Here is a 24229-nt window from a genome sequence, read left to right as displayed (position 1 = left end):
TAGTAATTTATTTCTCTGCACATTAAGTCTTATTTAGCTCTGTTAGCTTAGTGTCATTTTCCAAATTTTATCTGCTAAACTTTGGCATCCCTTAATATGTTAATAGGTATTCACTGGTTATCTAAATCTGGGAAAAAATAGGCAAAACAAAGTTAAACAGGTCTGCGGTACTTCTCAGAACTTTCAATATGCCAATGTGTTTTATAAATGTCTTCGAAGGGAACATAGTGAACATGCTGTCTGAAACTTTTTATTACAGAACCTGACATGGACAAAAGAGTTCCTAAGAATATAATTTGGGAGACATTGATCTATAGGGATTAATTCAAGACAAAGATTAACAAACCTACAGTTTACATGCCAAATTCAGCTTGCTGCCTGTTTTTTTGTATGGCCTGAGAGCTATGAATGATCTTTATATTCTTAAATCGTTGAACAAAAATTAAAAGGAGAAATATAGTTTATGAGACATGAAAATTACATAAAATTCAAATTTCACTGTCCATAAATCAAGTGTTCTTGGAACACAGCAACTTATCTGTTTACATATTGTTTATAAATGCTTCTGTGCAAAAATGGCAGAGATAAATGGTTATGACAGACACTATGGCCTGCAATATTTACTACGTAGTCCTTTATAGGAAAAGTTTTCTGACCCGAGCTAACAACTACAATGTTTTATCTGACCTCTTTGTTATCTCCAGCCATTTAATTCAGGGAACCTATAATAGCTGAAATTTTGGAAAGAGATGAGGTCCAATCTGAAGTAGGTCTAATATCTAAAATAATAATACTCAGATGCATCTTTTTTTTTTTTTACTACCAATTACATATAAACTATAGATAATAATGAAGTAGGGACCTTCCAATAGGAAGACCATTCACTAAAGCTTTGAATAAATTTTTATTGCTTGTGATAGAGATTCATTCAACCACCATTTCTCAATGTCAATTGAGCACTAAACACTGTTTTAGGCTCTGACAATAGAATACTTTCACAGAGTAACACAAGATTTAGTAGGAAAAAAAGGTTAGTGCAGATAAGAAAAGGAGTCAGGCAAGGTCAGGGAGGTCTACCACAGGATTCCTGGAGGTGAACACCAAGTTGAATTCTAAGAATTTTTGGTTAATTAAGTAAAGAACAAAATCAAAATGTTCATGATTTAACAATTAAACTGTCAAAATGCTAATTTAAGAGGCTGAGACATGCCCACACACCTAACTAAAGGGAGAAGTAATGTGACCTATATATTTATAAAGGGATAGGAAAAACAAAATCATAGAGATACTTCTGACAGAACAAGTATTAGGCTCAACTGACCTCTGATTTTTCCTCCTTTTAAAAAGTTTTTCTGAAGTAAATAACAACAATAAAAAGGCTATAATCTTTTTACCAGCAGGCTATCAAAATCATTTTCTGGATTAAAACAATCATTAAAAACATTATTTATCAAGCCATAAAAATGCTTTAAAGAATGATTAACCTGAGCCAATCCAATGAGTCTTTCACACACTATTTGGGTCAAAATTATAATTGGGAAGATTATCATATTAAAAAATAATAAATGTGGGCTTCCCTGGTGGCGCAGTGGTTGAGAGTCCGCCTGCCGATGCAGGGGACGTGGGTTCGTGCCCCGGTCCGGGAGGATCCCACGTGCTGCAGAGCGGCTGGGCCCGTGGGCCATGGCCGCTAAGCCTGTGCGTCCGGAGCCTGTGCTCCGCAGCGGGAGAGGCCACAACAGTGAGAGGCCCGCGTACCGCAAAAAATAATAATAATAATAATAATAAATGTTAGAAACAGAGAGAAAAAGGAATCCTGACTATGTATTGCTAAAACTTCCTTGACAAAAGTTGTTTTTATAACCTAATAGTACTCAATATTACATTTGGATGGGCCTTAGGAACTTACTCTAATCAGGGGCCATGAATCAAACAAAGGAGCCATCACTTTGTAACAACTATCCTCCAGCAGTTAATATTAGTTTCTATTTCTACATCAATGAACAGTGAACTGGTATAACCTTAAAGACAGATATCAAATCAAGGCCAAAGACACTCTATGGGTTAGGTCATATCCTTCCAAAATGAACCTCACGGGACACCCTGATCAAAACTCTGAACTGCTCTTGTACAAGGGTTAGCAGCAGGTATACACCTGAGTGACACCTGGCAAGATGTCAAAACTTCATATTCCCAACACTATCAAGTCAGACAATCACAAACATCCTCCCTAATTACATTCTCAAATTACAGATAATTAGATGTAATCACAAAGTGATGTTTAAGCAAATAATGGATTATGTTTACAATCAAATACCTTTGTTTTTCTGCTCCAACAGAAGAACTACTTTCAAAAGGTTTTGGAAAAGCCATGTATTCTGTTCTCCCTGAAAGATTCTGGGCTAATGGTTGCTGCTGTTCAGTGGGTGCAGAAATATTTTGAGAAAAATCTCCAAAATTAGAAGGAAATAAAGGGCTGAAATTCATACCTAATAAATAAAAACAATGGGTAAGACAACAATAAAGAAGCACCTTTAGCCTTAAAATGAAATTAAAAAATAGTTTTAATTAAATATGCCATTCAAATCCACCAAAAGAAAAATTTGTGATTAAAATAAAGTAACACTCATTTACTCAATCACTGTTTTACAACTCAGTCTGCTATGTTTTCAGCATTGGTGATTCGAAGATAAATACTGATCCCCAACCCCTTAAGACCTAAAAGTTAGCAAAAATAATGCTTGATATTTATCAGAGTATTACTGGGTACAAGACTCCACTGTAGGCACGTTACATGTTACTTCATTTAATGCTCAAAACAACACTGTGAAATAGGTATTATATTCATTTTACTAGTGAGAAAATAGGTTTAGAGATCAAATGCCTAGTAACTGAAAGAGCAGGTTAGATCTCGGGTCTGCATGGCTCCAAAGCTTAGGTTCTTTACACTCTACATGGGAAGTAAAATATAATCACATACTTAATATATATTGCTGTATCAGAGGTATTTACAAATGGCTACTTACAACTTGTGGGAGAAGGGGATCAGGGAGGGTTTCACAAAACTGAACTAGATTGACTGTGAAGAATGAACAGTCTTCGTACAGGGTTGGCATGGGTATAAGGCATATTATGACAAAAAGGAACTGCATGTGCAATTTCTTACATTATTTGTTTCTTAAATGCCTACTCAAACAACGCCTGCTGGGACTTCCCTGGAGGCACAGTGGTTAAGAATCCGCCTGCCAATGCAGGGGACACAGGTTCGAGCCCCGGTCTGAGAAGATCCCACATGCCGCGGAGCAACTAAGCCCGTGTGCTGCAACTACTGAGTCTGCGCTCTAGAGCCCATGAGCCACAACTACTGAGCCCGTGTGCCAAAAGTACTGAAGCCTGCATGCCTAGAGCCTGTGCTGCACCACAAGAGAAGCCACCACAATGAGAAGCCTGCGCACTGCAACAAAGAGTAGCCCCCGCTCGCCGCAACTAGAGAAAGCCTGCAAGCTGTAACGAAGACCCAATACAGGCAATAAATTAATTAATTAATTAATTTTTTTTAAAGTCTGCTGCCAATATTAATCCACACCTAAGAACTAAAAACCTTGTTAAATTGTTTAACAGCCATTGCTTTTATAATCCTGTTAAGAAAATACGCTGTATCTGTGGATATTTATATTCACAAAGTCCTCCCAACCCTTTTCCTCTTCCTATATTCTCTGGCAAACACCTTCAACTCCTCTCCCTTCATGACTCACCTCACCTAACTGATCATTCTACCTCCAGAATGTCTTTAAAATTACTCCTTTTTCTTTACCGCTACTGCCGATGCCTTAGGTCAAGCTGTCATTCCTTCCCTGCTATTACTGCAATTGCCTTCCAGTCACCATCTATACCCTTAGCACCTTCCCTCCAATCTCAATAAACACTATCACTAGTGTAATCTTTTTAAAATATAAACCTCATGCTATTCCTCTGCTCAACATCCTCCAATGGCCCCTCTAGTAAGCAGCAGAAAGTCTAAGCTTCTTTGCACAGCACAAAGGCCTCCACTGCTCACCAGCCACATCAACTACTACTTCCCCTGTCATGGCCCTAAACACTAGCCATACTTCATGACCTCTAAATTCCCTAAGTAATATACTGTTCCACTGCTTTGTAACTCTAAGTGGTTCCATTAATCAGAAAGTCCTTTCCCTTCTAATCTCCCTGGAAAAAAATTATATTCATTCTTTAGCTTTAATATCACTTTCTCTAGGAAAAAAGAGATTTGCTGATAATCTCTTGCCCCAAGGAAAAGCAGGTCATTCACCTCATCTGCACCACTGCTACAGCACCCATGGCAAAGCACTAAGCATTTATTAACATTCTTGGCTTCTTCGCTAGACTCTAAATTCCTTAAAGCATCAGGCTTAACATCTTTGAATCCCAGTCATTTATATAGTGCCTGGCACATGACAGGTACAGAAAAGTCTGAATAAAAGCCTAAACTAAGTAAAAGTAAATATAAGCCTAAGCCAAACACCTTTACTCCAGTGGTATATATCTCCCTACCAAGACACAAAGCTCCTCTACAAGAGCGTTGCCTTATTCACCTCTTCTCTCCTAATATTTTACACAGTGCCTGATGTATAGCAGCCAATAGACAGGTTAATTCCCTTTCTCCTTGATAAATACTTGTTGAATAATTCAAAGGTAAAAGACTAAGCAATCATTCATAATTTACTTAATTTCATTAGCAACCACATTCAGTTTAAGAGTTCACTATAAATAATCAATGTAGAAAAGAGTTTATAACTTTCTTTGCCAACATTTCCTACCACTCCAAAAGGGACTGATAAAAATCCATGCAACAGACAAATGTTATTCTCAAACACTCTGCATTTATTTATTTTCATTTAAGTTTTTTCATTTAAGTTTTCAGCCACCTACCTGGTGCAAATGATGAAAAATTAGTAAACCCCGGTAGGTTGAACAGATTTACAGGCTGTGCTGGAAAGCTGAAAGGACAAAATAAACTGGGAGAAGGAGGGTGTGATGCACTACTGACTCTTTCCTTGCTTCCAGGTTTTTCTGGATGATTTTGTTGGCGCATAAGTTCATTTAGCATTTGCTTCAACCTGTAAAAATTTAAGGAGTCAGTAATTTAAAGATCAGTTGTATTACCATCTATGTAAAGTACATCCAGAAAGAATATATGTAAGACATGATTCAACAGTATGTGGAACAAACTGACTGCTCTGATGTTTACAACAAATATCTGCTTGTCCTGCATGCTTAGTTCAGTAACTTCGCCTTTGCAAGAAGAACTGTGCTTATTAGCACTTCTAACAGATAGTAGGCATAATTACAACACTCATTGTTTATATTGTTTACAGCTTTACTGAGGTATGATTTACATACCATACAACCTACCTAAGGTAAGTGTAAAGTTGAGTACTATAAAATTTTTTTTTAAAGTCAGGTCTACGGTATTAAAAAGGAACATTGAGCAATATCTCTGCTTATAAAATTCCCAAGCGTCAGAATATTCAAAAATGATATTTGGTTCAGGCCCTTTTCTCCCAGAAGGTAACTGTAAAACTCTTGCTCAGTTTTAGCACTTACTATACACTCTCACTACTTCTAAGAAACAGATTACCTTTGTACATTATTCTGTTGCCATGTTAGCTGGGTATAGCACTGGTTCAACTGGTGCATTATAAGGTGTACTTGAGGAGATGCAACATTGCTGGGCATAACACTGTAAGGGCCCGTGAGAAGAGTTTGTAGCAGACAAGACAGAGTCTGTGGAAAGAAAATTTTCAGAATAGTTGCCGATGACATGAGAAAAACGTGTACTGCTTCAAAAACAAGATAAAAAAATTCTACTTTACCTGCTGGTCTTGCATCAAAGTCTGACAAATATTGACACTGAAATCAAGTTGTTTCTTTAGCTGATTGATTTGTTCTTGCCACTGTTCTTTCTCTTCTACATAAGAGAGTTCTGACACCCAGCGAAGGTTTTCCTGACGCTGCATGCTGATATTCTGTTGTCTTGTCCTGGCTAAAGGACGATAATTTCCATCTGCTGAAAAAGGGCGATTGTTCTTCCACCTAACACAAGATTTAAAGCATTAGGTCATCTTATGTAAGTATTTGGTTTTTAAAATCTGGCAATAAACCTTGATACCCTGGGTCCATACGTCTGTATTCTCTTCACAGGACTTAAAATGTATGGAAAATAGAAAGAGAAAAATTCTGGATTTCTAGTCTTGTACACTATCATTTTTCATTCCTTTCGAATCTTTTTTCATTTATGTTTTACCGAGAAGTGTCTATATAATTCTGTATTCTTCAAAATGAAAACAGTTATGGGACTTCCCTGGTGGCACAGTGGTTAAGACTCCACACTCCCAATGCAGGGGGCCTGGTTCGATCACTGGTCAGGGAACTAGGTCCCACATGCATGCAGCAACTAAGAGTTCACATGCCACAACTAAGGGGCCCACGTACCGCAACTAAGGAGCCCACCTGCCGCAATTAAGACCCAGTGCAACCAAATAAATAAATATTAAAAATAGGGAGGGCTTCCCTGGTGGCGCAGTGGTTGAGAGTCCGCCTGCCGATGCAGGGGACACGGGTTCGTGCCCCGATCCGGGGAGATCCCACATGCCACGGAGCGGCTGGGCCCGTGAGCCATGGCCGCTGAGCCTGCGCGTCCAGAGCCTGTGCTCCACAACGGGAGAGGCCACAACAGTGAGAGGCCCGCGTACCGCAAAAAAATAAAAAATAAAGTGAGGCACTCTTGTGGGACTGAGCCTCTTAACCTGTGGGCTCTGCTCTGACTCCAAGTAGTTAGTGGTGGAATTAAATTACATTGTAGGACACACAGTTGGTTCAGAGAACTGAAGAACTGCTTGGAGTCAGAAAGACCTGAGACTCTTAAAATCAAGCAAAAAATTAAAACAGCAAAACTAACCTATTTTTAGTTTCCTTTACATTATAGGAGTTATGATTTGCGCTGCTAGGAGGACACACGGAAAAGCTATCATGGGAGCCGGCGTCTTGCTCCTCCTCCTCCTCGTCTTCATCTGTCCGAACTGCTTCAGAAAGGTAACCATCTTCATCTCCTTCTTCATCTAGTGCACACTGGGTAGAACCTCCCCAAGTTGCCATCGTTCTAGAGATTAAGAGACAAAACACATGAGATCATTCTGGAGATGAGCTAAATACTTTACCGCCTATTATGTACCAGACACTGTACCAAAAAAAAAAAAAAAAAAAAAAAAAAAAAAATATATATATATATATATATATATATATATCACTGCACCAAAAAAAGTGTATGTATATATGTGTATATATATATGTATATGCATATGTGTGTATATAAAATTTCATTTAGTCATAGTAACTATGAGATGGGTGGTACTCTCCAACTGCTGTTATAATCTGTTTACGCTACCTTCCAGAAAACAATTCTTCATATAAATTAAACTAGTAATCATATCCCCTGGAACTTATTCCTAAACTAAACCCCTCTCAACTTTCAACTTTTCCTTGAGTCACAGTTTTCTAGATTGGAGTTATCCAGTAGAACTTTCTGCAATAGTAGTAATAATCCATATCTGTGCTGTCCAATAGAGTAGCCATTAAATACACATGACCAGTGAGCACCTAAAATGTGGCTGGTGTGACAGAGAAAATGAATTTTTAATTTTATTTAACTTTAAATAGCCACCTATATTTAGTGGCTGCCGTACTGGAAAGCACAATTCTAGACCCATGGTTCTCAAACCTAGATGTTTAACAAAACAATATAAAGAACTTTTTTAAAGTATAGATGTGTGGTACACAGAACACAATAAAATATTGAAGATATAGTTTGATCAATAAAATTCATATTGGCACTCCAAGAACAGGAATAGTTCTTTTATGAGTACGAAAGAGTAAGGTTTAGTGCAATGTTGCAGAAATGCCATCTGATACCAAAAAATTAGGTCATAACAAATTTGGATTTCAAAATTTTAGATCTGAATACTACTATAAAGATAAGTAATTAACTGATCTTATAGATAACCAATTCTTTTAGAAATATTCTAAATATGGAAATTTCAAACATAAATCCTAAAAACTGAATGTTTTATACAATAAAATGTTTTCAAATTCTTAGGAAATTTACAAATAGCAGACACTCAATTTAGGTTAAAAAAAACCCACTTATTTCTGGCCTGATAGAAAAGCACTACAAAGTATCAAGCATTTTCTTTTTATAAACTTTAAACTTAACTAAGAAAACAAGGCTTATATACTCAAGAAAATCTGTATCACCATTTGAGCAAGCATCTTGGTAATTTTTGTAAATTTTTTAAAAAGAGAGAAAGGTGATGCTGTGAGAAGTTAGAACAGAAAGTAGCTGGATTTAGTCAAACTGAGTCACAAAGGTGATGCTTAAAACACAAGTCTCACTGCAACAGCAGATTTGTGCTATGATGCAGAGGGGAAATGAGGCTGCCCATCCTATAGGCCGTAAATAGGTGATATTTTAAAAAATGATTTAAACAGCTCTCTTACTTTTCTGTTCTACTCTGTTGAGGCGTACACAGGTTCTCAGACCCATCACTTCTCAGTGAAACAGCCACTGGCGATGTAGTTTCAGCCAGACCTTGCCTCCTCTGATGTTCAGCCATCAAAGCTTCAAGCTGCTTTCTTCTCTGTCTCAGCTCTTCCCTTAACATTTCGTGTCTTCGCATTTCTGACCACAACTGTTATTTTAAAAATTAAGGCAAGTTGGTGTAAATATCGGGACTTGTTTTAGCCTTAAAGAAAAACAGCCTAATACTATTGTCAATACCAACAAATATTTCTATTCTCACTCTATCCTTTTTACACTGAGACACCCAAGAAGGCCAAAATGATATTTTAGTAATAAGAAAAAATTAGGCAATCATTAATTCTTTATGAAAACAGGTAGCACCCAAGTATACTTTATCAACTATCAGAAGAAAGTTACAATGTTTTCTATAAATCCCATATAAATAAAATGCCAAAGGACCGGTTTTTCTAATTGAAATGATTACTATTTACTATAACTAACCCTTACATATAATTCTGCCAAATATTTGCTAATAAAGGGCAAGGCTATTTTGAAAATATACAAACTTAATTACTTTTTGGAAAAAATTATTTCTTCCCACAACTAAAAGACACATAATAGGCTACATTTAAAAACATGTTTCACAGATATTCAGTTTTCTTCCTTAAGACTCAGGAACAAGGTACAACATACCTCATTATCTACCACTGAAGGATCATCAGGTTCAAAAGCAGATCTGCTTGTACTGGCTTCATTTTCATTAACAGTTGGGGTTGAAGTAACAGCTGGCGTATATTTTTTTGTGGGACAATTACCCGCACTGGTGGCTGACAGCTAAAAAAGAATTAAAACTATTATGAGGAATTAAAGCAATTATATGTTAATTTCGTAAAAACAATTATTTCACTGCTTCTCTAGGGCTCTAGTATCATATTTAATTTATTACCACCAGATTTCAATTGCCATCATGATCTAAAGAAAATCTGACATAAGCAAACAAAGATGAAAACACACACTAAAGTTGAACAGTAGTAACCAACCCTCCGAAACAAAAGAGACATGAGGGATAAAATGTTACTGTGGAAAATTTCACATACTCAACCCAACTCCGACATATATTCCTCTGCACATTAGTTAGATTGGGAACGAGAAAAAAAGGATTAGATAAAGTAGAAAAGGTAAGTGTCTAGAAAATAAAGTTATATTAGAAATATCACTTGATATGTTTCCCTTTCTTTGAAAACAAAACCTGACTGAAGAATAGAGCTAACCAATAAAGTGTAGGAAAAATCTCAAAAAAGAATTGATATTCCCCTCCCATATTAACCCTCCTCCTGATTACCTGACATGGTCAAAGACTGCATATTCTCTGTTCAACTCAAAAACCCATGCATAGGGTACTATTTAATAAGCATATATACATTTAATATTCAAACTACAAAAACAATATTTTAATTTCCCTAAAAAACTCATGATGGCTTAACAGCTTTATCATGTAATTTTAGGCCAGTAAAAAATGGAAATGTTAGTCCCTTAACTGCCAAGTTCAAACCAGAATATTTTAATATAATACATACTTATAAATACTCACGTTCTGAATCCACAGCCAGCCGGCCCAACAAGTGAAAGAATGGGAATAATTAGAGTCAATTCCTATGTGCTACCTTTCACAGTATAAATGTACATCCTTAACACATTTCATTTGTCCATCCATTACATTAATCATAAAATTAAGATACAAATCTATCAAATTAGCACTAAAAAAAGACAAAGAGTACTTTCAGTTGACATTAAGATTTTAAATATCTTTCTTCAGACAAACAGAAAGAAAGAAATTTCCTAATTACCTGTAGGTCAGGACATGCCTTTTGCAATGCTTGAATTTTCTCTTGAATCTCAATCAGTTTCTTTCTTTCTTCCTGCAATTGTTTGAGCTCTCTCTGTTGCTGCTGTAGTTTAGCCTCATAAAATTTCTCTCTATAATTAAATTGACATTATATTTGTGGACTCCAGTAAATCTGATAATAGCATTAAGCACGATGTAATACAGTACCTAGCGGAGTACCTTCTCTCTAATAGGCACTAAACTTTTATGACCTGAAAGCCAGAAGCTTAACATACCTTGCCTTTTCATTTACTCCAGCATCTTTCTGTGTTTTATTGGTATTTCCTCTAGTGTTATTTGCATTTTGTTTGGTGTCTTCTTCTGCTGGGTAGAAATCATCCAAATTTGAGGTATTGGCAGAGATAACTCCTTGATCTGCTGTATCATCATCCTAAAACAGCATCATTATATTAAAACAATCTTGATATCTAAAGACATTATCCAATTCATACCTCAGTAAATAGAACTAGGTTGTAAAATTAACATAAAATTTAAAGCAGTAGGGAAAGCATATGATTTTGAGCAATGAAATTCATCCTCTACCAATGGCAGGAAATAAAGTACTAAAACTAAAAACAGTACATTAATAATTTGAGTTGCCAATTACCCAGCAATGGCAAGTACTAGTTTGCCTTTTCTTTCTTTGACCAGATCCTAAAATCAAAGAAGAGCTTTCTAGAGAATATGAAAAAGATACAAAATATATCATTGGAGCTTGGAACTCTTGATATTAGATACTTTTTCTTCAGATATGACTTTTACATTAACCATTTAACAACCAATGTCTATTACCACTTGTTCACTTAAAAAGCTTTCCATTTCCTCATTTTGGTCTTTAGTTTGCCAAACAAGTACCAATGGCTCACAATACAAAAACGAATGAGAATGTACCACCTCAAATCTGTAACTACTGGAAAAACAACGAAAGTTCATATCTTCCTAACAGTAGATACGTATCTTCTGTTGAAATCAATGTGCTTATTAAAATGGAGGACTGGGCTGGCAGCGCACTGGTTAAGAATCCGTCTGCCAATGCAGGGGACACGGGTTCAATCCCTGGTCCGGGAAGATCCCACATGCCACGGAGCAACTAAGCCCATGCACGACAACTACTGAGCCTGTGCTCTAGAGCCCGTGAGCCACAATTACTGAGCCCGCATGCCACAACTACAGAAGCCCGCGCACCTAAAGCCCGTGCTCTGCAACAAGAGAAGCCACCACGATGAGAAGCCAGCGCACTGCAATGAAGAGTAGCCCCCGCTCACCACAACTAGAAAAATCCTGCATGAAGCAACGAAGACCCGACGCAGCCAAAAATATATAAATTTATTTTTTAAAAATCTTATTAAAAAAAAATGGAGGATTGGAGGTAACCTATGACATTTTCTTAAAAACATTTAATATTGGGCTTCCCTGGTGGCGCAGCGGTTGAGAGTCCACCTGCCGATGCAGGGGACACGGGTTCGTGCCCCGGTCTGGGAGATCCCACATGTTGCGGAGCGGCTAGGCCCGTGAGCCATGGCCGCTGAGCCTGCGCGTCCGGAGCCTGTGCTCCTCAACGGGAGAAGCCACAACAGTGACAGGCCCATGTACCGCCAAAAAAAAAAAAAAAAAAAAAATTAATATTGTATACTTTATATTTACTCATGCTTTCTCTGCAGAAATCAACTGAAACTTTAACCTTTGGAAATAGAGAGTTAAAGCTAACTTTGATTGTAAAACTGTCTAATCGATTTTAAGCTTATAGACATGGTGTTATTCTGGTCTTCTCATCAATCTAAAAGCTAACCTGATTTATTACTAAAATGGTAAGATTAAAAAGAAACTGAGTTGGGACTCAAAAACAGAGAAGCTGGATCATGAGGCATTTTCCCACAATAAAAAAGTGGAAAAACCAAAGTATGAAAAAAAAAAACACTACATAAAGTTTCAGATTGTCACATGAGAGTGTCTGAACTGAAATGATATAAACTCCGAAGCTAAAAGTAACTGACTAAAGAATTATTGTTTCAACACATGCTGCATCACAGACTAAGGAACCATATAAGGGCCATATAAATTGTCTAAGCTAATCTAATCAAGAAGAGTAATAATAGTTTTATACAATCATGGTAACTATATAACTGTTTAAACCTTCTCCTGAGTCTCTTGGGAAAGGATACAAGTAAGGGCACAAGCAAAAGAAGACTACCCTTAATAAAATAAGTAAAATGTATCAATCTTAAACATATAAAAACTTGGGGAGTTTGGATCATTTGTTTGTAAATAGCTCTCAGAATGAGGACCCTTAATCCCTCTGTATTGCAGTTTTCTCATTTTTCATACATGTTATTTCAGGTCTTAGAACACTCACTAAAGCAAAAGAGCTGCATTCAACATAAGCCTGAAATTAAGCTGATTCATCTATAAGCCACCAAGTTATTCATCATTTCTGATCTATTATTCCCACTCGGGCAATCTGAGGAGAGGAGTCATAAAGAAAAAATGAGAAAGTAATTAGCAAGTACAATGATGTTCAAGATAGCACAACCTATATTATTATTTGCTTTAGAAGCTGTCTTAATTTTTTCAAATGGTACTACTGTCATACGATCAAAGTTCAAATAGTAAAAAAGATGTTTAGAAAAATCTCCTTTCTATCCCTTTTCCCAATTCCATTCTCCATAGGTAACCAGTGTTACCAGTTTATGTATCTGTCTACAGATATACTTTGAATATATAAGCAAAAATATACACATGTGTACATAAACCTGTATGTGTTTGTTTGTATACATGTGTTTATGCTCCTTCTTCCCTTCAACACCCCTTCTTACAATAGGAAAACCTTCGAAAAAGCCAAAAGCCAATTCCAGTAATGGTTAAACAAGCTATATGGTATCTCAATAAAATAAAATGTAATCAAGGGTATAAGGAAATGGATTCATCCACCACTGCTTAGATATCAATTAATATAGTCATTCTGGAGAGCAATTAAGCAGTGTCCATTAAATTTAAAATGTGCAGGGCTTCCCTGGTGGCGCAGTGATTGAGAGTCTGCCTGCCGATGCAGGGGACACGGGTTTGTGCCCCAGTACGGGAAGATCCCACATGCCATGGAGCGGCTGGGCCAATGAGCCATGGTCGCTGAGCCTGCGCGTCCAGAGCCTGTGCTACGCAGCGGGAGTGGCCACAGCAGTGAGAGGCCCACGTACCGCCAAAAAAAAAAAAAAAAAAAAAAAAGTGCATAAACTCTGACAAAGCAATTCCACTTCTTCATATCTGCTCTTGAAAAACACAAATGCATCACAAAGCTTGTGAAAGAATGTTCATTGGATTGTTGTTTCTAAATAGTGAAAAACTGGAAACAACAAAAGTAAACATCAATAGGATGTTAGATTAACTAAACTAAGGTCCACTGATAGTACAGAAAACTATATTGCAGCTAAAAAAGAACTGTATTTACTGTATATATATATATATAAAACATATGCACAGTAGCATCTGTGAAGGAGAATGGGATTATGAATGAAGGCTCAAAGGGAATTTACTAGTAGTGTTTCCTTTATTTAAAAATGGGAGCACATTCATCTTTCACTTGAGTTACTCAAAATAAGTAGCATTCCAAAAGAAGTTGTGAATAACAATTTAATTTTTTTCATTCACAAAAAAATTGTTTTTCTATACATTAGTGTGGTTAATTTTAATGTTCTATACTTCATTTTTTTCAACCTAACACAAGCTAAGCAAACCTAAATGAAGACAAATCACTCATTAATTTTACCAGAAGTTTTTTGGCTTCCAAAAATCATATAAATTTCAATACTTTAGGAAGTCTCTCTTAAAGATATTTTTATAGTGATTATGTTACTAAGAATATATATATATATATATATATATAAACAGATGAAAAGGAATGATTTTAAAAAGTTCAATCATTCTTAGAAAGTTTTATACCTAGTCTAATAAACTGCAAAAAGCCTCTGGACCACATCAGTCAATATACAAGTGTGAATTGTTACATAATTTCACGTTCATACATTCAAATGGCTTTTTAAAATTTACAACTAATAGTTCCAACTTTACTTGTTTGGCCTTACTGAATAAGACAATACGGTTTTTCTTCTACATCAAGTGAGTTAAGATCTCAGCCAGAATGTCAGTCTCAACTCTGGCTCTGACAATGGTATAACTCTGGTCAACTAACACCTTTAATCTGTGTATCTGCCTCACTGAGATATTACCAAGTTCTATGTGATATAGAACTGGGGTCTCCAGCAAAAAAACAAACAAACCTGTTTTTATAATAGTTATACTGGTACACAGCCATGCTCATCTGTTTGCATACTGTCTATCACTGCTTTTGCACTGAGTAGTTGTGACAGAAACTGTATAGCCCACAAAGCCTAAAATATTTACTAAGTCACCCTTAGAAAAAGTTTGCTTATCTCTGATAATATGGCATGTAAAGTGCTAAGCATTTAAACCTGGTATATAGTTAGAACTCATTAAATGTGTACTAGTATACTTATACCAACATAATTATCAAACACATAAATTTTACAAGACTGTCCATTTGACACTTTTTTTTTAAAATACAAGCAGCATTTACCTGCACCAATGCAACAAGATCTTGTAACTGTCTAAGTTTCTGTTTTGCAGCCATAAGTCTGCTGATCTTCTGTTCAAATTCAGCATCTTCAGGCGTCTCATCAACCAGACTGCTCCGATGACTAGATAATGACGCTCCACTGACTGCCTCATCTTCTGCTTCTTCCTCCTCCTCCTCCTCACCTTCACCTTGTGCAACGTGAATCCCCTGTTCTCGTTCTCTATTGTATCGACAATCTGCTGAAAACATGTACCAGTGAAATCAATACCTTAATAAACTTAAGAGTACTAAAGAAAGGAATTCCGGGCTTCCCTGGTGGCGCAGTGGTTGAGAGTCCGCCTGCCGATGCAGGGGACACAGTTTCATGCCCCGGTCCGGGAAGATCCCACATGCCGCAGAGCGGCTGGGCCCGTGGGCCATGGCTGCTGAGCCTGCGCGTCCCGAGCCTGTGCTCCACAATGGGAGAGGCCACAACAGTGAGAGGCCCGCGTACCGCAAAAAAAAAAAAAAAAAGGAATTCCACTGCCCAAGAATAATATGGTAAAATTATCTGTGAATAAAGTCAATCATACCTAAAGAAGGAGGCATGTTTAGAGCCCTTATGTTGGCAGCAGATCTGTTGTTAATTTCACAATTAGAATTAACTGATCTCCCATCTCTATTATTAGAAACACACTGTGCATTAGAATTACTATTTACTTCATTCCAGGTGGCAGCTACTTGTGGATTTCTAAAAGAAAGAAAACAACCTGAAGTTATTTAAGGTAAAAAATATATGCAATAATAAAAAAATCAAAGTTTTACAACTGCTGATAAAATAATTCCAGACTATGAACATCATTGGCTATTTCCCCATTTAAATTCATCCTCTAAATAAACGGCTCTTGCTTTTCACTAACTTCTCCTATTCACACATTTAAGAAGAAAAACATCTAAAAAAATCAAAATTACAACCAAAAAAAAATCAAAACTACACCTAAAAATAAAGAGGTAGGAAAATGAAGTTACGTACTTCTTATGATTAACTTTTAGTTGATCTAACAAACAGCAAATTTACTAAACTACTGTGTTCAATACTTCCCAATTTGTTTTTCTTTATAGAACAAGTAAGAGTACACTAACCAAAACAGCAGACTTACAGGAGAAAAGCTTAAATAAAAGGCAAACGGTAGGCACTCTACTGAGGTTTCTTTTGTTTCATATTAAATGTATTGTTAGGATGAATATGTTAGAAAAACAACTTAAAAAAAAGTTCTTACCGAATGTTAGTAACAGGTTCAGAATTTTCATGCTCGGAATCATATTCTGACTCTTCAGTTTCTTCTTCTTTTGTGTTTTCATTTACAGCATCTGTCATCATATCTGATGTTTGCTCATAATAATGAACTAATTCTCTTAGCTCATTCAACCTCTTTCGAACTTCATTTAACTTCCTGATAAACAACAAAAACATTTATATTAACACCCATTTTAGCAAAATAAAGCATACACTATTTTCATACAGTAGCAGCCAGCACAAACAAAATTTAAACCCAAATATCCAGGGGATGTGACTATAATGAATGTAATTTCAAGTATAGGTTATTCAAAATCTCATCACCTTATTTACTTATGTTGTGTTACGGACAAAAGCATAAGAAACCCTCTTCCAAGTGTTCACTTTAAGCAGGTATAGATGTTAACATCTTAAGTCTCAATGTCAAAAATATTCCTATGTTTCTTAATAAGTATCAAAAAATGTAAAGTACTAAATATTCCATTAAAATAGGACCTCTTAGGCAAATCAGGTATGCAGGCATTCCTGAGCATTCACAGAAGGTTCCCAATTTGTCTACAACATATAGAGATCTACCAGTTACCATACTATATAACATGTTTACCAAAAAGAATAATTAGGTTGTTGAATTTTTACTGAGTCCCAGGAATTATGCCAATGTTTTCTAATCCTTAAAACACCTTTATGAACAAATATATTATGCCAGGTGAAGAAAAAGAGGCTTAGTGAGGGTGCTATTTGTCCACAGTCACACAACCTTGTGAGATACAATTCCAGGGCTGTCTGACTCTAGAGCCTGGGCTCTAAACCATTTGAATACAGAAATCTTTTAACTGTAGTCCCTTTATTTGGAAAACAGGAATACATTAGCTATAGAAATTACATGTTACTACAATGTCACATTTCTCTAGGACAACTCAAAGATGCACATATAACACACACACTTATTCTACCACCATACCACTTAAGAATGTTTATCATATCAAATTAACTCAGTTTTTCCAGAATTTTCAACAAAGAAAAAACCCCCAAGATTTATCCCCATTATTCAATTCTAATCTATGTAAACAATGTTTGTAGAAATGTTTTACTGGAGTTTTTCAGTTGGATTTAGGTGGCCTTCATTTTCACTCTGATTCTGAGAAACCAGAGAAGCAGCAGGATAAGGAACAGATGATGTGAGGCTATTGGATTCTCCATTGACAACTGGTGTTAAGCCTACAGGAGCAGAGGGAGCTGCTGTTGTACTTCTCTGATCCACACTCCTTTGTGGGGAGGCTGAAGAAGGCACAACTACCAAAAAAAAAAAAAAAAAAAGACCAGTTACCATAAATAAACAAATACAGCATCAAACAACACATTCATAGTTGGCTCAGACATAGAAAAATAAAAAGTAAAAGTCATTAACATCTTAAATCCTGCAGCTTTAAAATGTGAAACTTAAGGATATAACCAGGCCACTTGTTTATTAACATGTCTTTCAACCAAACACAGTTAAAACAGAAAGGAAAGAATAAGGAAAGACAAGATGGAAACCAACAAGAACTACGATATTCTACCTTGAGAAAGTAACGAGAGTACTCCTCTGATAAACTTGGTTCCAGGTTAAGTTAAATAGAGCCACTGCATATGATGTGCAAGCACACCATCTACAAATCTTTACAGGGCAACCCTAGCTGATTAGGTCCTTGAGAATGTTCCAGTCCAGAGGGATTCTATCTGGTCTCCAAGATGGAACTTTTCTTGTTCCAAAAGATAAAGCAAAATTGTTTAAGTGACTGTGGTACATAATACCATGAATACTACTCAGCAATAAAATTTTCTTATTAGATGATGATTAATCTTCTAAGACAGCTCTTGAACTACATTTTAATTACTTTTCTGTCCACACAGATCAGACAAAGATATCTTATGCTTTCATGGGTAATAAATGAAGACTAAGAATCTTTGTGCTTCTCTCTCTCCTACCAGTTTATTTATTTTTTTCTTTTTATTTATTTATTTCTGGCTACGTTGGGTCTTCGTTGCTGCGTGTGGGCTTTCTCTAGTTGCAGTGAGCGGGGGGTTACTCTTCGTTGAGGTGCACGGGCTTCTCATTGTGGTGGCTTCTCTTGCTGCGGAGCACAAGCTCTAGGCACGCGGGCTTCAGTAGTTGTGGCTCACAGGCTCTAGAGTGCAGGCTCAGTAGTTATGGTGCATGGGCTTAGTTGCTCCACGGCATGTGGGATCTTCCTAGACCAGGGCTCAAACCCCTGTCCCCTGTACTGGCAGGCAGATTCTTAACCACTGCACCACCAGGCAAGTCCACTACCACTTTAAAACTATCATCATTTATCTCTTCCTCAGTGACAATCGTCATTTGTTGCTCACGTTATCCACTGTTACAGCTGGTTTCCAGTAGTCTTTTCTCTCTATTCCTTGACTGTTCTACCTTTTGCTCTGCTTTCACTCTGTTTCCCAGAGAAATATATGATTTTTTAGTCATCAGTAGACAGAGTGCTACTTTAATTATGTGTATAAAACTGACCACAAGCGTTTGAGTACAACTTTGGAAAAACTAAGTTTTTCTTGGCTGTGTTCATCTGTTTAGGGAGGATGGGCACTGGGATTAGCTTCTACTCTAGAGGAGGCCGAGGAGCAGCACAAGTCAGGGAAAAGAAAGGAGCACGTCTCAGGGCAGAAACAGTACAGTTCTCTGAAGGTGGCAGACAACTAGGGTGAAGTACAGGGATCCAGAGATGATGTTTCTATCCCTGTCTGTTCTTTATTAAGACAGCATCTGGAATGCTAAAGAATAATGACCAGTTAGGGTTGACCCTACTGATTCCAATACCCAATGCTACAGCTCCTACTACCAACTGTCTGAGTAAGAGGCAGAGACCAGGCTTGGGAAGGTAGGTGGCCAAGTGAGGACTAGTAACTGAATCTGAATTAGACAAAGGCAAGTAATCTGTAGAGCAGAAAAGACAGTTCCTACAGTATAACCAAGATGACTATTGGCTTTCCTATATAACTAGTACAATCAGCCCTCCATATCCAAGAGTTCTGCATCTGCGGATTTAACCAAAAGCAGATAGAAAATATTCAGGAAAAAAGAAATTCCATAAAGTTCCAAAAAGCAAAACATGAATCTGCAGCATGCTGGTAACTATTTATATAGCATTCACATGTATTAAGTATTGTAAGTAACCCAGAGATGATTTAAAGTGTACTGGAGGATATGCTTATGTTACATGCAAATACTATGCCATTTTAGATAACGGACTTAAGCAGCCTCAGATTTTGGTATCCGTAGGGGTGTGGGTGTGGGTGTGGGTGTGGGTGTGGGTGTGGGTGTGGGTGTGGGTGTGGGTGTGGGTGTGGGTGTGGGTGTGGGTGTGGGTGAGGGTGCTGGAACCAATCCCCCATGGATACTGAGGGATAGTTGTATAACTTTAACTAGTATACCTAGGATGACTATACGCCTTTCCTAGTCCCACCTAACTATTTATGTATTTTAAAAAATGGGGAGTGTTTGGGACTTTCTGTACTAAATAAGTTTTTCATATCTCAGGTTTTTATTGTATAAATACTTTCTAAATCTGTTTCATAGTTTTAAAATCAAAGTACTAATTTGGTTTAGCTTTTCCTTAAGGAAAAATTTTGGATATGCGAAAAAGTGCAGTATTATTATGTCAAAGTGTCTAACAGTTACCTTCTCTTATACTTTTCCCTTATTTAAAATCCTACCGGGCTTCCCTAGTGGCACAGTGGTTGGGAGTCTGCTTGCCAATGCAGGGGACACGGGTTCGAGCCCTGGTCCGGGAAGATCCCACATGCCGTGGAGCAACTGGGTCCATGCACCACAACTGCTGAGCCTGTGCTCTAGAGCCCACACACCACAACTGCTGAAGCCCGCGTGCCTGAAGCCCATGCTCCGCAACAGGAGAGGCCACGCAGTGAGAGGCCCGAGCACTGCAACGGAGGGTGGCCCCTGCTCAACGCAACTGGGGAGAGCCCGCGTGCAGCGGCGAAGACCCAACACAGCCAAAAATAATAACAAATAAATAAATTTATAAAAAATAAAATAAAATCCTACCAATTTTTCAAGCCCAAATTCATTCTTTTCCTTTTCTGAATTTTACAGAACAGATCTACCATCTATTTGGCTTTACCATACATTGCCTTGTTACTTAAAAACTTGTATGTTACTTTCACATACAAGTCCTATTTCCCCACAAAAATTATAATTTTCTTGAGTAACTATGTGTTTATTCATTCACCAAATATTTACTAAGGAATTATTACATGTTGGCATATATACTTACATGTCCTCTACCTAACACTGCTTAGATTTACTTACAGGATGAATTGTTCAAATGCTCATCTCGAAGTGTATGAAGTTCTCCAAGCAGCTTGTCCATTTTTTGTTTCTTTTCTTGTAACACTCTCATTTTGCTAAAAAGCTGGACTTTCTCATCAGGTAAATGCTCTGAAACTGATGGATTTCTGCTCTGAGAAACCTCCCTAGTTAATGAAAGACTTTCTGCTTGTCTTCTATTGTCTGGAACAGGTGGAGGCTTTAAAAAAAAAAAGAAAGAAAGAAAAGAAAGATTAGGCGACTAAAGCTTGCAATCTCATTTTAAAAATGCATAAATTGGGCTTCCCTGGTGGCACAGTGGTTGAGAGTCCGCCTGCCAATGCAGGGGATACGGGTTTGTGCCCCGGTCCGGGAAGAACCCACATCCCGCGGAGCGGCTGGGCCCGTGAGCCATGGCCACTGAGTCTGCGCGTCCGGAGCCTGTGCTCCACAACGAGAGGCCACAGCAGTGAGAGGCCCGCGTACCGCAAAAAAAAAAAAAAAAAAGCATAAATAGGGCTTCCCCGGTGGCACAGTGGTTGAAATCTGCCTGCCAATGCAGGGGCCACAGGTTCGAGCCCTGGTCTGGGAAGATCTCACATGCCGCGGTGAGCCACAGCTACTGAGCCGGCGTGTCTGGAGCTTGTGCTCCGCAACAAGAGAGGCCGCAACAGTGAGAGGCCTGCGCACCGCGATGAAGAGTGGCCCCCACTCGCCGCAACTAGAGAAAGCCCACGCACAGAAACGAAGACCCAACACAGCCAAAAATAAATAAAATAAATAAATAAAATTTTTTTTAAAATGGATCATATATTAAAACAGCATAAATATTCTCTCTCATTTTTTCTTTTGACTGCACTGGGTCTTCGTTGCCGCACGCAGGCTTTCTCTAGTTGTGGCGAGCGGGGGCTATTCTTAGCTGTGGTGCGCAGGCTTCTCACTGCAGTGGCTTCTCTTTCTGTGGAGCACAGGCTCCAGGGCAGGCGGGCTTCAACAGCTGTGGCATGTGGGCTCAGTAGTTGTGGCTCGTGGGCTCTAGAGTGCAGGCTCAGTAGTAGTGGCCCACAGGCTTAGTTGCTCCGCAGCATGTGGAATCTTCCTGGACCACGGATCGAACTCGTGTCCCTTGCATTGGCAGGTGGATTCTTAACCACAGCGCCACCAGGGAAGTCCCAAAAATACATAAATATTCTTTATAAAAAGAGATAAACATTAGTGTAGGTTGTGCTGGTCAGTAAGTATATATGCCTATCCTATTCCCAAATCATATACATACTATTCCCTGATGTGCCACCGTATCTATATAACAGTATATATATACTGTTTTATAGACACACATAACTACACAGTGGGGATTCACTGGATGTTATTAACTGGATCTAAATTAAGTGCTAGAAATGCCATATTTTATATAGAATAAACCTTCAAAAATCTCATTCTCTTGCCATCTTTTTAGAACCACAATCATAAACTTTAACTTCTTAACCTATCAGTTTCTCCTATCACTTCTTTGCTACTAAAAAAAAAAATTTATGAAACATTTAAAAAATCCACTAAGGATTAGGGAATCATGTAATGAGTAACCAGCACTGAGCTTAGTCAAATTTTAGTATTTTGCCACATTTGCATCAATTCTTTCTTTAAGAGAAATATATTACAGATAATGGCTAAAGCTTTATACATAGAAATCCTGACCCCATTACTCTCTTGAGATAACCACAATCTGGAATTAGACACCTACCATTCTCAAGCGTATTTTTATTTTGTAATACCTATGAAGGTATCCATAAAAAAAAAAAATACTTGGGGCTTCCCTGGTGGCGCGGTGGTTTAGAGTCCGCCTGCTGATGCAGGGGACATTGGTTCGTGCCCCGGCCTGGGAAGATCCCACGTACCGCGGAGCGGCTGGGCCCGTGAGCCATGGCCGCTGAGCCTGCACGTCCGGAGCCTGTGCTCCGCAACGGGAGAGACCACAACAGTGAGAGGCCCGCATACCGCAAAAAAAAAAACAAAAAAAAAACACACTCTACACATTTTAAAACATAAGCTAAGTGGTATCCTTCTTAAACTTGCATTTTCATTCATTACCTCTGGTTCATTTCCTGTAATCGGTTACAGGATTTCACTCTATGTATATATCATAACTTACTAATCCATTTTCCTGTTCATGGACATTTAGATTGTTTCTGCTTTGCTATTAATACAATGCTGCCATGAACATTCTTGTATGCATCTCCTTTTGAACAGGGTCACTAGAAAAAATGTACTAGATATTGCTAAATAACTCTCCAAAGTAGTTAGATCATCTTCTTTCATTTAAACTTGGGTCAGCAGACAGAAGATAATGCATTGTCAATTATACCCATTTCCAGCGGAAGGTACTAATTCACCCTTTCTCACTCAACAGACTGAAATTTTGCATTTATATCATTATTTACAAAGGTCATCAAATTATAACACTTATTAACTCTGTAATTAAACTTAAGAACTTCCTTAAAATTGTTAGTAAAACATTGCAAAAGCATAGATTCACACTAACTTAAGTTTAACAGTTGTGACTATTAACAATCTTAAAGGTGAAATAAGAATGCGTCATCTAGGAGCATACAAAGGGGAAATTTCGCTAATCACTTCATTCAAAGTAGATATTTCCTCTAAATTAGTGTTTCCCAAAGCATAGTCCCGAGACTTCCAGCACTGGAATCACATGGTGGGAAGCCCACCCCAAATGTATGAATCATAATTTTGGAGGTGGGGGGATCCCACTGACCAGAAATCTACATTTTTTAACAATCATGCCAGGTGATATGTATGCTCAGTAAAGTTTGAGAAGCACTGCTTTAGTTAATGTGATTTTAAATCCAGTATACAAAAAAAATGAAGTTACCTGAGAATCACGAAGCTGATTATGAAAACGCTGAATTAAATCATTCAATTCTTCATTTAGTTCAGATGTGATACTGACTCCAGATAGGCTACCTGTAGTTTCTGTTACAGCTGGAAAGGAAGTTAACAACTTTCATTCAAGCAAATAATTTAATAATTCATTAAAGCAAATAAATAAAAAACAACACTTTAACTTCTGAGACGCTAAAAAGAAATTTGGGGGGAAAAAAGAAATTTAAAAAATCTCAACGTTATTTGAAACTAGTTAACCCTCAGATTTATCTGTCAACCAATCATTTTATAAGTTTCCACCTAACCTGAAAATAAAGGGACACTCACAAAACTCTAGTATAGTGGTTCATCTTTTTCTGTCCCAACATTCAAGGAGGGATACTGTTACATCCCAAGTAAGAATAGTGACTCAACAGAGTCTGGGTGTGGGAAGGTCCACCAGGTTGGGTTGGAGGCGTGGCGGGCAAAGTGGTTCGTCTGAAAAAGCACAGCTAATTCTGACCAGTCTCAATCCCCACCTCCCCAACAGAATCAGTGTTGTAGTACAGGGGCTGGCAAACTTTTTTTAAAGATTCAGATAGTAAACATATTAGGCTTTGTGGAGATATAGTTCTTGTCTCAACTACCCAACTCTGCCACTGTGGGGCAAAAGCAACTATATACAATAC

General features: G+C 37.6%; 1 protein-coding gene across 24 annotated transcripts in view; it reads right to left on the bottom strand.

Moving 5' to 3' along the window:
- PCM1 (pericentriolar material 1) overlaps positions 1-24229 on the bottom strand; it is an 88774-nt gene that overhangs the window by 38821 nt on the left and 25724 nt on the right. For 14 of the 24 annotated variants that reach the window (XM_079909355.1, XM_079909353.1, XM_079909334.1 and 11 more), the window contains 15 exons: positions 23551-23660; positions 20667-20883; positions 17416-17617; positions 16308-16481; positions 15621-15778; positions 15049-15287; positions 10697-10851; positions 10423-10552; positions 9269-9409; positions 8554-8744; positions 6959-7159; positions 5874-6093; positions 5639-5784; positions 4930-5117; positions 2318-2489 (listed from right to left, as the gene is read on the bottom strand). In XM_079909355.1, coding sequence (XP_079765481.1) covers positions 2318-2489; positions 4930-5117; positions 5639-5784; positions 5874-6093; positions 6959-7159; positions 8554-8744; positions 9269-9409; positions 10423-10552; positions 10697-10851; positions 15049-15287; positions 15621-15778; positions 16308-16481; positions 17416-17617; positions 20667-20883; positions 23551-23660 — 2644 coding nt within the window. The remainder of the gene's footprint in view (positions 1-2317; positions 2490-4929; positions 5118-5638; positions 5785-5873; positions 6094-6958; positions 7160-8553; positions 8745-9268; positions 9410-10422; positions 10553-10696; positions 10852-15048; positions 15288-15620; positions 15779-16307; positions 16482-17415; positions 17618-20666; positions 20884-23550; positions 23661-24229) is intronic. The other 10 variants (XM_079909345.1, XM_079909354.1, XM_079909352.1 and 7 more) reach the window with 1 other exon arrangement.

Source organism: Stenella coeruleoalba (genome assembly GCF_951394435.1).
Source record: "Stenella coeruleoalba genome assembly, chromosome: 21".
Lineage (NCBI taxonomy): Eukaryota > Metazoa > Chordata > Mammalia > Artiodactyla > Delphinidae > Stenella > Stenella coeruleoalba.
Note: the sequence above shows the minus strand (reverse complement) of the source record. Positions and strands in the feature narration are given on the sequence as shown.